Source organism: Vicugna pacos, chromosome 15, assembly GCF_048564905.1.
Source record: "Vicugna pacos chromosome 15, VicPac4, whole genome shotgun sequence".
NCBI classification, from domain to species: Eukaryota; Metazoa; Chordata; class Mammalia; order Artiodactyla; family Camelidae; genus Vicugna; species Vicugna pacos.
The window spans coordinates 2,275,893-2,290,543 of record NC_133001.1 but is presented as its reverse complement, the minus strand read 5'-3'; the positions used below and the strand labels follow the sequence as shown (position 1 = coordinate 2,290,543).

General features: G+C 35.3%; 1 protein-coding gene across 4 annotated transcripts in view; it reads left to right on the top strand.

Annotated features, from left to right (window-relative positions):
* M1AP (meiosis 1 associated protein) overlaps positions 1-14,651 on the top strand; it is a 57,561-nt gene that overhangs the window by 13,032 nt on the left and 29,878 nt on the right. For all 4 annotated transcript variants that reach the window (XM_072937448.1, XM_072937447.1, XM_072937446.1 and 1 more), the window contains exon 4: positions 75-243. In XM_072937448.1, coding sequence (XP_072793549.1) covers positions 75-243 — 169 coding nt within the window. The remainder of the gene's footprint in view (positions 1-74; positions 244-14,651) is intronic.

Below are 14,651 nucleotides of genomic sequence, written 5' to 3'. Positions count from 1 at the left end.
TTTCTGCAGGGTTTCTGTCCTTCACTCTGTACATCAGGAAAAGTAGACATGTTGATTCTTTGATTTATTTCCAGATTACTGTTCTGACTTCACAGCCTGGAAAAGAGGTGGTCAAACAATTGGAGGAAGGACTGAAAGATACAGACCTAGTCAGGGTCAGGAGGCTTCAGGTGGTTGAGATCACAAAGGGAGTCCTTGGCTGTATAGACTCAGCATCCCCTGTTGAAGAGCCCAGCAGCGATGGTAAGAATTAAAGGAAAAGGTAAAAAGAATGGTAGAGGTTTTAATGAGCAGTCTTTTACAGGTCAGGAAGATTATTTTCCATGGTATTTTTATGTCATGAAATGAAATGAAGCCAACATATTTCACTGTGGTTCAGACAGGTGTTTCTAGGTGTTAAGTGTTGAATTTTTTAATCATATTTTTAATTTCAGAAACAATGTATGTTCACGTAATATTATAGGTATAATGTTCATGAAATATTATAGGTATAAAAAAGTAAAAATTCCTTCCTCCTCTAATCACTTTTTTTTAATTTAAATATAGTCAGTTGACAATGTTGTGTCAATTTCTGGTGGACAGCACAATGCTTCAGTCATACAAGAATACACATGTATTCATTTTCATATTCTTTTTCACCTTAAGCTACTACAAGATATTGAATATAGTTCCCTGTGCTATACAGTATAAACTTGTGTATCTATTTTATGTATACCAGTCAATGTCTGCAAATCTCAAACTCCCAATTTATCCCTTCCCACTCCCTTCCCCTCTGGTAACCATAGTTTTGTTTTCTATCTCTGTGAGTCTGTTTGTGTTTTATATAAAAGTTCATCTGTGTTTTTTAATCACTTTTAAGATATTGGGGTATCCCTCTTAATGTCCCATTAGACAGAGAGAGAGATTGAGAGAGCGATAAAGAGATAGAAGTATTTTAACAAGATCATGACATACATAATATTCTATAATCCTCTTTGAATGTTGGACAGCTGTCTGTGTTAGTATCTATAGACCTGTCTCATTTTCTGCTGGCTGCATGATCTTTTTTACTGTGTGGTTGGACCAGTTTCTTTATTTAATTGCTTATTGATGAACAGTTTGGTTTATTACATTTTCTAGTATAACCTATGTTGTACGAACAGACTTCTCTGTAGGGCTGTCTTCACGGGCTTATGACCAGTGCAGTCACACAGGGCCTTGTATTCAGAAAGGCCCTATACTTAGGACTGAATGCTCTTTGGTTACTTTCTCAGAGTTCTTAATAATTTTATCTTTGAATCTGTGTTTTGTAAGTGAAGTTCGATGGAACAATGGAGCATGTGCCAGAGGATTATAGATGTGGTTTACATGTGCCCCGCCTCCTGTGTCGTCCCCACCTCCTCAGAATAGGTTCTCAATCACCAGCTTCCCGGCCCTGAGGTCCCAAGCCTGCCTACCCCACCTAGTGATCACTGGCACCCAAGTCCCTGCCAATAAGTCCTACGTAAGACACCGATAATCCTACACCTTCTAGAAGAGAAAATACTCAAACTGAGTCTTGAAGAACAAATAGGAACTAACCAACTGGAGGAGGAGGAAAAGGGCACTCAAAAAGGAGACCCAGAGGCATGAGAAAGCCAGATAAATCAGCTTTCAGAGACATGCCCATGGTTCCCTGTGACAGGAGCCTAGCAGCAAAGGTGAGGCTATAAAGGCAGGCAAGGGTTAGGTCAAGAAAGGCCATCTATGCCCTAGTTTTAAGACATTTGGGTTGCATTCTAAAGCAGTGGGAATTTATGAAAAGGTTTTCATCACGAAGTCAAGTAGACATTCCCAAATTACGGAGTTTAAAAGGTTTCTTATCACTTAGATGTGGCATCTAAGAAAAATGATACAAATGAACTTATTTACAAAACAGAAATAGACTCAGACATAGAAAACAAAATTACAGTTACCAACGGAGAAAAGGGAGAGGGGTAAATTTGGAATTTGGGATTAACAGATACGCACTACTATATATAAAATAGACAAACTATAGCACAGGGAACTATATTCAATGTCTTGTAATAACCTATAATGGAAAAGAATCTGAAAAAGAATACATATGCATAACTGAATCACTTTGCTGCACACCTGAAATGTAAATCAACTATACTTCAATTTTTTTAAACTTTTTAAATAAACTCCTTAAAAATTTAACTAATAAAATAAAGGTTTTTTAACTGGTTTTAATTTGTCCAACATTCAAGTTACAGATCACTCTCCAGCAGTTCTTTCTGGCCACATTGGCCTTCTCCAAGGTTCTGTACACGTGGAGGTGCCCACTATTCTTATACTATTGAAAACCTCACTCTTCCCTTCACCCCCTCATGATGTCAGGGGTTGGTAAACAACAATGTATTTCCCATCAGATTCTGACATGTGGATTGTTCCAGCATCATGGGCCACTGACATTTTTCTGATTGAGGGGGGAGGGTCACCAGCCTTGCTGTTCGGTGTATGAGCTCTGTCACCTACTACATACACACTGCTTTCCTCAAATCAGTCTCCTCACTGACTACCCTTTTGTCTCCGTTCCTCCACTTGTACTCTTCTCCCCTGAATTCCCTCTTCTTTCCTTTGAATTCCTTCCGCTATCCTCTTCCAACCAAACCATCCCCATCCTTTAAACCCTAATTCAGGTTTGTGACTACTGTATTGATTTTCCTCTCCTTAGAACAACCACATCACTTGTGATCTGCACCGCACAATTTAGTGCCTAATTATATACCATATAGAATTGTTCACCATTGCTTTACTGTGTAATCATTTTGTTTTCTCACCTAAACTGTAAGCTACTTGATATCTTTTCTATCTGCATTGAACGTTAGGCATTAAGCCCTGGGATTACGAATTTGTCTTACTCACTTCTGTGTCCCACTGTATCCTAGATTTTCAATAGACATTTGTTGAATGAATTGATGACGGTGATACCTGTAGAGTCTGTTCCTGACCTGTCCAGCATCCTCTTTCTCTAGTAACACCTCTACTTTCCTGGTCCCAGCATGGTCCATAACCCAGGTGAAGCAGTCATAGCTCTCCAGGCCACCAATCAGAGTCCTTCCCAGTGGGTTCTCAAACTGAATCTGTGAGAGAGAGGCTCTTTTTATTTCTCTTTGGCCATGGATAAATCTGGCTGGACTATGTCCTTTTCTCCCTTCAGTGACTGTACCCAAAAAGTACTGTATCTTTAATGGCACAGAGCTCAGAGTACTTTGAGGGTACCTGCTGTCTTTATTTAAAATACTCAGAGGCTAGCACTGTTTATTATTGTATTATTTATTTTTATCTTGGTGAGGGGTTGTAATTAGATTTATTTATTTTTAGAGGAGGTACTGGGAATTGAACCCAGGACCTCGTGTATGCATGTGCTCTACCACTAGAGCTATACCCTCCCCTTCTGAGGCTAGCACTGTTTAGAAGAGCTTTACAATGCAAGAAACCAGCTTTCTACCTTGTGTCCCTGCTAATGATTCTTTCAGGAACTTCTTGTTTGCTTATAAATAATACATTATCCCATAAGTTGCTTGTAGTTACTCTTTGTGGGTAAAGTGTATGTATAGTTCATAGTTTGAAATCTTCCCAATTTGCCTCTGCTTTCCTCATGGTTAATTCCTTTATTCCATTAATGTTTTACTTTATCTGGTGTCCTTATCAAGAGATTAGCAAGAGCAACTTTTCTCATTCTCAGAAGGTTGAGTGCTCTGGAAGTTAGTTGCCTGAGCCTAAATCCCATTTCTGTTACTTCCTACCTATGTCATTTCAGAGAAGGTACTTAGCCTGTCTAAGCTGTCTGAGCCTTAGTTATTAATTCCTGCCCCATGCAGTAGTTGTGGGGATTAAATGAGATCATGTATGTTAATTACTTAGTGTATAATAAATGCTTAGTGAAAGTTAGCTATCCTTAGTATTGATTTTTTTTTAATTTTTGTGTATGGATGGCTTAATATTTCTGAGATTTGTCATTAATGGCCAGGCCCCAAGTGGACTGTGAGTCACCAGAGGATAAGACTTTTACATCTTTGTGTCACCAGGGTATATCATTCTGCTTGGCACATAGTAGATTCTTGAAAGAGTAAATAAATGAATGATTGGAAAAAATCAAATGATTTGTGAGAGATGGTGGTCACTCTCTCTAACATCAACTCAGATAGTTAGGGACATATCTCAAACACCTGTAGCTTCCCTTCGTAGCCCATGGATATCATGAATTGATTCAAACACTTCTTGAATCTATTTTTAACTTTTCAACTATGGTGAGATGATCATCAATTAAATAGAAATTGTCTACATGCCACTTTTCAAAGAAAGAAACAGATTACAAGGAAATGTTGATATTACAGATCAGTTTAAAAAGGAATTATGAGAATATGTCCAACTAGTCTAAATTCTACCTTCTTTCGTTCAGCCCAGCACAGTGAGAACTAGTTATAAAGATGACTCAGAGACTGCAAGATCCAGAATTGCTGAAGAAAAAGTGAACTTAAAAATTAAGAAGGTAGACTTATATTTTAGAAAGTTCTTGAACAAGGTCTAAAATGAAAGGATTAACTTTGTTTTTCAATTTTTTAATTGAAGTATAGTCAGTTACAGTGCGTCAATTTCTAGTGTACAGCATAACGTCCCAGTAATACATATACATACATACAGTTGTTTTCATATTCTTTTTTCATTAAAGGTTATTACAAGATATTGAATATAGTTCCCTGTGCTCTACAGAAGAAATTTGTTTTTTATCTATTTTTATACATAGTGGCTAACATTTGCAAATCTCAAACTCCCAAGTTTATCCCTTCCCACCCTCTTTCCCCTAGTAGCAATAAGATTGTTACTAAGTCTGCAAGTCTGTTTCTGTTCTGTAGATGAGTTCATTAGTGTCCTCTTTTTTTCTTTTTCTTTTTTTTTAGATTCCACACATGAATATCATATGATATTTTTCTTTCTCTTTCTGGCTTACTTCACATAGAATGATGATCTCCAGGTCCATCCATGTTGCTGCAAATGGCATTATTTTATTCTTTTTTATCTCTGAGTAGTATTCCATTGTGTAAATATACCACAACTTCTTTATCCGGTCAATCCTAGATGGTTTTACAGTCAAATTCTGTCAGACTTTCAAGGAACAGATCATGCCAGCCTTATACAGACTCTTCTAGACATTAAAAAAGAAAAAAAGAGAAAAAGAAAAAAGAAAACAACCTTCAAGTCATGGTAGAAAACCAGGCAAAAACAATGTAAGGAAAGAAAATGGCAGGCCAGTCCACTCATGAAAATAGATAAAACAATCTAAAATAATCTAGTCATTATAAAAAGAGAATACAGAATTGACCAAATTGGATTTACCTCAGGAATGCAAGGTGATTTTGCATTAGAAATATATAAACTTAACCATGGAGGTGAAAAAAAAGCCTATACTCTGAAAACTATGAGAAAATATGAGGGAAGTTAAGGATGATACAAATAAATGGAAAGATACCCTGTGTTCATGGTTGGAAGAACTAATATTGTTAAAATGTCCCTACTATCCAAAGCAGTCTTCAGATTTAATGCAACCGCTAAAAGTACCCATGACATTTTTCACAGAACTAGAACAAATAATTTTAAAATTTGTATGGAACTACAAAGACCCCAAATGGCCAAGGCAATCTTGAGAAAAAAGAAAAAAGCTGCAGGTATCTTGCTCCCTAACTTCAGACTATATTATGAAGCTACAGTAATTAAAAAAAAAAAAGTATGGTACTGGCACAAAAACAGATACATAGATCAGTGGAACAGAATAGAGAACCCAGAAATAAACCTACACACTTAAAGTCAATTAATCTATGACAAAGGAAACAAAAATACACAATGGAGAAAAGACAGTCTCTTCAATAGTGGTGGTGGGAAAACAGCACAGCCATGTATAAAAGAATGAAATAAAAACATTTTTCTCACACTGTATACAAAAATAAACTCAAAATTGATTAACAACTTAATTGTAAGGCCAAAAGCCATAAAACTCCTAGAAGAAAACATAGGCAGAACACCTTTTGACATAAATCATAGCAACATTTTTTTTTAGATCTGTCTCCTAAGGCAATGAAAACAAAAGCAAAAGTAAACAAACAAGACTTAATTAAACTTAAATGCTATTGCACAGTGAAAGAAATCATCAACAAAACAAAAAGACAACCTACTGAATGGGAGAAGATATTTGCAAATGATATGTCTAATAAGGGATCGTTATTCAAAGAGCTCATGCAACTCAATATCAAAAAAACAAACAACTCTATTAAAAATGTGGACAGACGACCTGAGTAGACATTTTCCCAAAGAAGACATACAGATGGCCAACAGGCACATAAAAAGATGTTTAACATCACTAATCATCAGGGAAATGCAAATCAAAACCACAGTGAGATTGCACCTCACACCTGTCAGAATGGCTATCATCAAAAAGACAACAAGTAATAAATGTCGGTGAGGATGTGGAGAAAAGGAAACTCTAGTACACTGTTGGTGGAAATATAAATTGGTTCAGCCATTATGGAAACAGTATGGAAGTTCCTGAAAAAAATTAAAAATAGACCTACCATATGATCCAGTAGTTCCACTCCTGAGTATATATCTGAAGAAAACGAAGACACTATAATTTGAAAAGATAGTGCACCCCAATGTTAGTAACAGCATTATTTACAACAGCCAAGATATGGAAGCAACTTAAGTGTCCATCAATAGATGAGTAGATAAAGGTGATGTAGTGTATGTAAATACAATGGAATATTACTCAGCCATTAAAAAGAATGAAATTTTGCCATTTGCACATAAGGCATGGACCTGAAGGGTATTATGCTTAGTGGAGTAAGTCAGACAAAGACAAATCCTGTATGTTATCATTTATGAGGAGAATCTAAAAAATAAAATGAATGAATATAATAAAACAGAAATAGACTCACAGATGCAAAGAACAAACTAGTGGTTATCAGTGGGTAGAGGGCTTGGGGGAGGGGCAAGATAGGGGAAAGGGATTAAAAGTTACAAACTACTATGTATAAAATAAATAAGATAAGCACAGGGAATATAACCAATATTTTATAATAAAGTTAAATGGCATATAATCTATAAAAATACTGACTCACTATATTGTGCACCTGAAACTAATGTAACATCATAAATCAACTATAATAAAAAAAGAGATGTATAACTTACCACATCAACAGATCAAAAGATAAAAATCATATTACCTTAATAAATACAGAAAAACATACGATAAAATGAACATCCATTCATATTTAAAAGAAAAATCTTAGTAAGCTAGGAATAGAAAATAACTTCCATAACTTGGCAAAATGTTTCAATCAAAAATCTACAATATGATTTTTACTGGTGGAATGTTAGAAAGATTGCCTTCAAAAGTCAAGAATAAGACACGTATATCCCATCACCACTTTGGTTCAACATAGTTGTTCTAGTCTAATAAGTTAAGAAAAATACTTAAGGGTATGAAGATTGGAAAGAAAGAAGCAAGACTGTCTTTATTTGAAACATATTTGATTGGCTACATTAATAACCAAAAGAGTCTATGGAAAAATTATTACAATTAGTAAGAATTTAACAAGGTGGCTGGATATAAGATCAAGATACAAAAGTCAATAGCATTTCTATAATTAGAAAGAAACTCTTAGAAAATTCAATTTTTAAAGAAATACCTTTTACATACCCTCCTCCAAAAAAAAGAAAAACATTTAGGGAGGGAGGGTATAGCTGAGCTATAGGGTGTGTGCTTAACATGCACGAGGTCTGGGTTCAATTCCCCAGTACCTCCATTTAAATAAATAAGCCTAATTACCACCCCCCAAAAAAACCAAAGAAATACCTTTTATAATAACAAAAAGTAGAGCATTTAGAAATAAATCTTAACAAAAGATGCATAGAATAGTTATTGGGAAAAGTTTGAAATTTTACTGATGTACTTTAAAGAAGATATAATTAAATGGAGCATGTTAATGGAGAGAAACATTCAAAATCAGAAAGAGTCCATTCTCCCCAAAATGATCTATCAAATGCAATTTCAATCAAAATGCTATCAGAGTTTTTTTGATGAACTTGACAAGCTGATCCTAATGTATATAATAGAGGCTAAGATATATATTAAGGCTAAGGTTTGCCCTATCAGATATTACGATGATTATAAGGCTGTTCTAATTAAGATAGTATTATATTGACACAGAGGTAGATTGTCCAGTCTAGGACAGCTGAGAGAGACCAGGGACAAACAGACACGTTACATGAAAATTTGATGTGCGGCTGAGCCAACATGGCAGAGCAGTGGGAAAGGATGGATCTAGTCAGTAACTCATACTGGAACTACCAGTATTCCATGTGGGAAAAATGATATTTGATCCCTGCTGCATGCCATTTACAAAAATACATTTTAAATGGTTTAAGGACTTAAATATAAAAGCTAAAACTTTAAAACTTTTACAAGAAAATATAGGAGAAAATTTTTATCACCAAAGGTAGAGAGGAGAAGGAATAAAGTTTGCTAAGCATAAAACAAAAGATTGATAAGTATGAATACTTTAAAATTAAGAATTTCTGGGGCAGTCTACCCAAGCAATAGAAATAAAAGCAAGAATAAACAAACGGGACCTAATTAAACTTACAAGCTTCCTCACAGCAAAGGAAACCATAAGTAAAACAAAACGACAACCTACGGAATGGGAGAAAATTTTTGCAAATGAAACTGACAAAGGCTTGATCTCCAGAATATATAAACAGCTCATACAACTTAATAAGAAGAAAACAAACAACCCAGTCCCAAAATGGGCAGAAGACCTAAACAAGCAATTCTCCAAGGAAGAAATACAAATGATCGATAGGCACATGAAAAAAATGCTCAATATCACTAATTATCAGAGAAATGCAAATTAAAACTACAATGAGGAATCACCTCACACCAGTCAGAATGGCCATCATTCAGAAGTCCACAAATGACAAATTCTGGAGAGGCTGTGGAGAAAAGGGAACCCTCCTTCACTGCTGGTGGGAATGCAGTTTGGTGCAGCCACTGTGGAGAACAGTATGGAGATTCCTCAAAAGACTAGGAATAGACTTACCATATGACCCAGGAATCCCGCTCCTGGGCATATATCCAGAACCAACCCTACTTCAAAATGACACCTGCACCCCAGTGCTTAGCAGCACTATTTACAATAGCCAAGACATGGAAACAGCCTAAATGTCCATCAACAGATGACTGGATAAAGAAGTGGTGGTATATTTATACAATGGAATACTACTCAGCCATAAAAACCAACAACATAATCCCATTTGCAGCAACATGGATGCTCCTGGAGAATGTCATTCTAAGTGAAGTAAGCCAGAAAGAGAAAGAAAAATACCATATGAGATCACTCATATGTGGAATCTAAAAACAAACAAACAAACAAAGCATAAATACAAAACAAACAGACTCATAGACATAGAATACAAACTTGTGGTTGTCAAGGGGGAGAGGAGTGGGAAGGGATAGACAGAGTTCAAAATTTGTCGATACTGACAGGCATATGTAGAATAGATAAACAAGATTATACTGTATAGCACAGGGAAATATATACAAGATCTTGTGGTAGATCACAGTGAAAAAAAATGGGACAATGGATATATGTATGTTCATGTATAACTGAAAAATTGTGCTCTACACTAGAATTTGACACAACAGTGTAAATTGACTATAACTCAATAAAAAATGTTTTAAAAAAAAGAATTTCTGTTCATCAAAAGACACCATAAAGAAAGTGATAAGACAAATCATAACTGTGTTTACAACTTGTATGACCAGTAAAAAGAATGAGTTGGTGTCCAGAATAAGGAATATAGGAATGCCTGAAACTCAGTTTTTTTTTAAAAAGACGACCTAATTTTGAAATCAATGAAAGATCTGAACAGGCATTTCACAGAAGAGGAACTCTTATGGCAAATAAACAGAAGAAAAATTCTCATTCTTATTAATAATCAGGGAAATACAAATTAAAACAGTTATAGCCCATTTTTATGCCCACTAGTTTGCAAAAAATTAAGAAGTCTCACTATAGTGTTGGCAGTAGCAGAGCATGGAAATTCTTATACAGTGTCAGAAAGAATGTAAATTGGCTCACAACTTATCATTTTGTTGTAAAGTAACATTCACAATACAGTACAATTCAGCAATTCCATTCCTAGGAGAATGTAGCCAGAAAAATTTTTCAAATGTGCACCTGGAGACATACAAGAATTTGAATATTGACATGATTCAAAAAGCCAAAAATTAGATGGACAACTCAAATATCCATTGAATGACATATGAATAAATATTATAAGTTATATTCACAAAGTGGAGTATCATAGTTATAAAAAATGAATGAACCAGAGCTATATATACAATGTAGATGAATCTTCAATACTAAGAAAAAAGCAGATAACAAGGATATTCACAAGATACCTCTTTATAAAGCTCAAGCAAAACTAAAATAGTGAAGTGTTTGTTTAAAATAATAAAACTGCTTTTAAAAGGAATGATTTCTAAAAATTTAGTGCGGCAAAATTTCCCTTAGAGAAGGTCAGGGCACAGCATACACATATCTTAGTAGCACTGATGATCTGTTTCTTAAGTTGAGTAAAGGATTCATGAGAGTTCATTCTGCTCTTAAGCTTCATGGCTTACATATATGTTGCATGTAACTTATTTGCATATAATAAAAATTTTATAATAGCATTCCAAAGAATGGCTAAGTAATAAATATGCCAAAACTAAAACGGCCACTGTGATCAATGCACTTTGGCTTCCAGAAAACATATGTCCAGGTTGACAGCAGGCTGCACTCACTGGGTATGTAAGTCTTTCAACCAGTTACAAATCATCCTAATGATGCTGTCAACCAGGCTCCATTTCTCAGCCTTGTACACAGGGATATCAGGTTCCCTTTCTAAGTGCTCACAAACCATCTGTTTAATATTTCCTCCTAGTCTTTGTCAGGGATCGATGTCAAGCTCTTTTGGAAAGGTATTTTATCCATATGTGTTCTCAGGAAACACCAAATGTTAACAACTCAAACACAGAAGATAAAGATTCATTGTCTCCCAAAGGATTCCAGGAAAAGAAGAAAAAAGAAAAAAAAACAAAAAACAAAACAACCTTTTCTATGATTCATGCTTGTCAGACTCCACATATTGATTTTTCCCCTTTCAGTGTCTTCGAAAGTGACCAGGAAATGCACCTATTCATTGAGTTTGTCTTTGAAAACTGCATTAAAGTCCTACCCCTGTGGCATTAAGACTAAATTAGAACCCCTACTGTATTTACTATCTAAAGACTTTTAACACAGAGAGACATTTGTTTATTTCATTAACAGAAGCCATGGTCTCAGAAAAATGACAACTCTTCCCTTTTTAAAAATAGAATTAAAGAATTTTTTTAGACTATAGTAGAAAATCAAATTATTTGAAAATCAGATTTAAAAATTTTTTTCCTCACCAACTCTTTTGAGGAATAATTTGCCTATTGTAAGTTGCATCCAAAGTGTACAATTCAATGAGTTTTGACAGTTGTGTATGCCCACAAATCATCCCACAGTTGAGATACACACCCCTTCCACCAACCCTAAAAGATTCCTCTAGCCCCTTCACACCCCACCCCGCCCTCCGTCCTTGGCATTTGCCACCTATCTGCTTTGCCCGTAGATTAGTTAGCATTTTATATAAAAGGGATCGTATAAATTGTATGTACTTCTTTTGTATCTGACTTTCTTCATTCAAATTTAAGATTCATCCATGTTGTTTATATCAGTAAATAATTGTTAGTTTCTTTTTATGCCATATATTATTTGACCATTCTCCTGTTAATGGACATTTCAGTTGTTTCCAGTGTTTGACTGTTGTGACTAAAGCTGTACAAACATCTGTACACAAATCTTTGTATGGACGTATGTTTTTATTTCTCATGGGTCTTACCGTGTTTATTGTTAATCCTTTCCCATCCATTTACTTTCAACCTATTTGTGTCTTTATACTTAAAGTGTATCTCTTACAGATAGCATGTAATTGGGTCTCGCTTTTTATCCATTCGGTTCATCTCTGCCCTTTATGGAGCATTAACATTTATCAGAAGTATTGCTGTGGTTGGATTTAGGTCATTCTGTTTTTTGTTTGTGCTCATATTTTCCCTGCTTGCCTGATTTCTTTTAGATTATTAAACATTTTCTGAATTCTATTTCAACTTATCAGTTGTCATTTAGCTACATTTCTTTGCATTGTTTTTTAGTGGCTTCTCTAGGGATTACATTAACCAGTCTTAACTTATATTTAGAGTCAATATAGTACACTTCACATAAAATGTAGAAACCTCAGGACTACAGTTCTTTACATAAAATATAGAAATCTTGAAGGGATTAAAATATATTTTTAAACTTTGTTGCAGTCTACTTAGAATTAATATAGAACCATGTCATGTAAAATATAGAAACTTTGCACTAGGTCCATTTATCCCCCACTCCACCACACACAACATTGTCTTTTTTTGTAGTTGTCATGTGTATTACATCTTAACAAGACAGTGTTATATTTTTGCTTTAAACAATCATGTGTATATTTTTAAACTAAGAGAAAAATAGACTTTTATATTTATTATTTCCAGTGTTCTTCATTCATTCCTAAAGATCCAGCCAACTTTCCTTTGGGTATCATTTCCTTCAGCTCAGAGAATTTAGTACTTCTTGTAGCATGGTTCTTGTAATGACAAATGCTCTTAGCCGTTATTTATCTGAAAATGTATATTTCACTTTCACTCTTGAAGGATGTTTTTCTTGTATGTAGATGTATGGGTTGACAGGATTCTTTCTTCTTTCAGCACATGAAATGTGTTGCTCCACTGTCTTCCAGCCTTCCATGGTTGCTCAATAAAAGTCACAGTCCTTAAATCACTTTCCCCTTTATGTAAAGGATCATTTTTCTGGATGCTTTCAAGGATTTTCTCTTTATGTTTGTTTTTCAGCAGTTTTACAATGATGTGACTAAGCACAGATTTCTTGTTCGGGCTTCACCGAGCTTCTTTAATCTGTACATTTATATCCATAACCCAGTTTGGGAAATTTGCTGCCATTATTTCCTCAAATATTTTTTTCTGTCTTTTCACTCTCTGGAACTCCAATTACCTACATGTTAAACTTTTTTAAATAGTTCCACAGTTCCCCAAGGCTCTGTGGTTTTCTGCTTGTTTGTTTGGTTTTGTCCAAACTTTTTTCTTTTTATTCTTCAGATTAGATGATCTCTGTTGATCTACCTTTAAATTCACTGACTCTCACCTCTCATCTCCATTATGCTTTTAAGCTCATGTGGTGAATTTTTTGTTCAGATGTTGTATTTTTCAGTTCTAAAATTTCCATTTGGTACTTTTTTATATTTTCTATTTCTCTGTTGGTATTTCTTATCTTTTCATTTATTGTGAACATATTTTCCATTCCTTATTGAGCATAATTTTAATTATGCTGCTTTGAAGTCCTTGTCTGGTGACTCTAACATCTATCTTTGTTATCTTAGGGTCTTTGCATCTATTGATCATATTTTCGTTTGAAACTGAGTCATATTTTCTGACTCTTTGTATGCCAAAAGCTTTTGCATTGTATTTTGTGAATATTATGTTGTATAGACCCTGGATTCTATTATATTGCTCTGTAAAGTGTTTTGTTTTAGCAGACAACTAACTTTGTTAGACTCAGCCTGCAACATTGTGTAGGCCCCTCACTCAAATCTCAGTTCCATTCTTGAAGCCTACACTATGAGCTGCTTTCAGTTTGTCCCACCCAGGGTCAGCTAGGTGCCTGGACTGTTTAAACACATAATTTAAGGCTCTCTGGCTTTGGCTTTTTCCAGGGGCTCTGGTTGCCCTAGGCTTCTTCCCCTGGTAATGCCAGTGAAAGACAGATGCCTGACTATTGAAATTTTAGCTGTCCCTGCACTCCTGTGATGGAGGCCACCCTCAAAGCCAAGGTGCAAAAAATGGGGAACTTATTCCTTGCTGGTGACTAACTCCAAATTTTAGCTTTTCTCACAAATCTTTGTTCAGTCTCCAGAGCCCTTGGGTAGCTGTTTTGTTTTGTTTTTTACTACTATCCTGAGTTTCTAACTATGATTTACAGGAAGATCAGTCTGTTAGGCAGTGGGACCTAACCAGATTGGAAGGCCCTTATTTACTCTTGATCAGTTTACTGCTTTCTTTTTGCCTCCTCTTCCATCTTCTGTTCAGGTCAATAGGCTCAAGTTCTTCATCATTTCCCTCTGTGTCTTTAGGAGATTATGACTTAAAAGTTCTTATTAAATCTCAATTTTTCTTTCCTCCTCTTGTATCCCCCTCATCTACTGTTCTTGGGTCTTGCACAGTTGTTTCTGAGCAAGCTTTGTCTGCTCTGACTATTTAGGCTAGTTGTTAACATCCTGTATTCACAGGCCTAATAGTACTGATTGTAGACTGGCCCAGGGAGGCTAAGATACGATTTCATAGTTTCCATAGTGGTTCTTGACATTTTGAGAATCTGATAAAAACTAAGGGCCTATCCCCTCCCCCCCCACCAAAATATGCCTATACACACACAGATGAAATTATATACAATTTCAGGGGT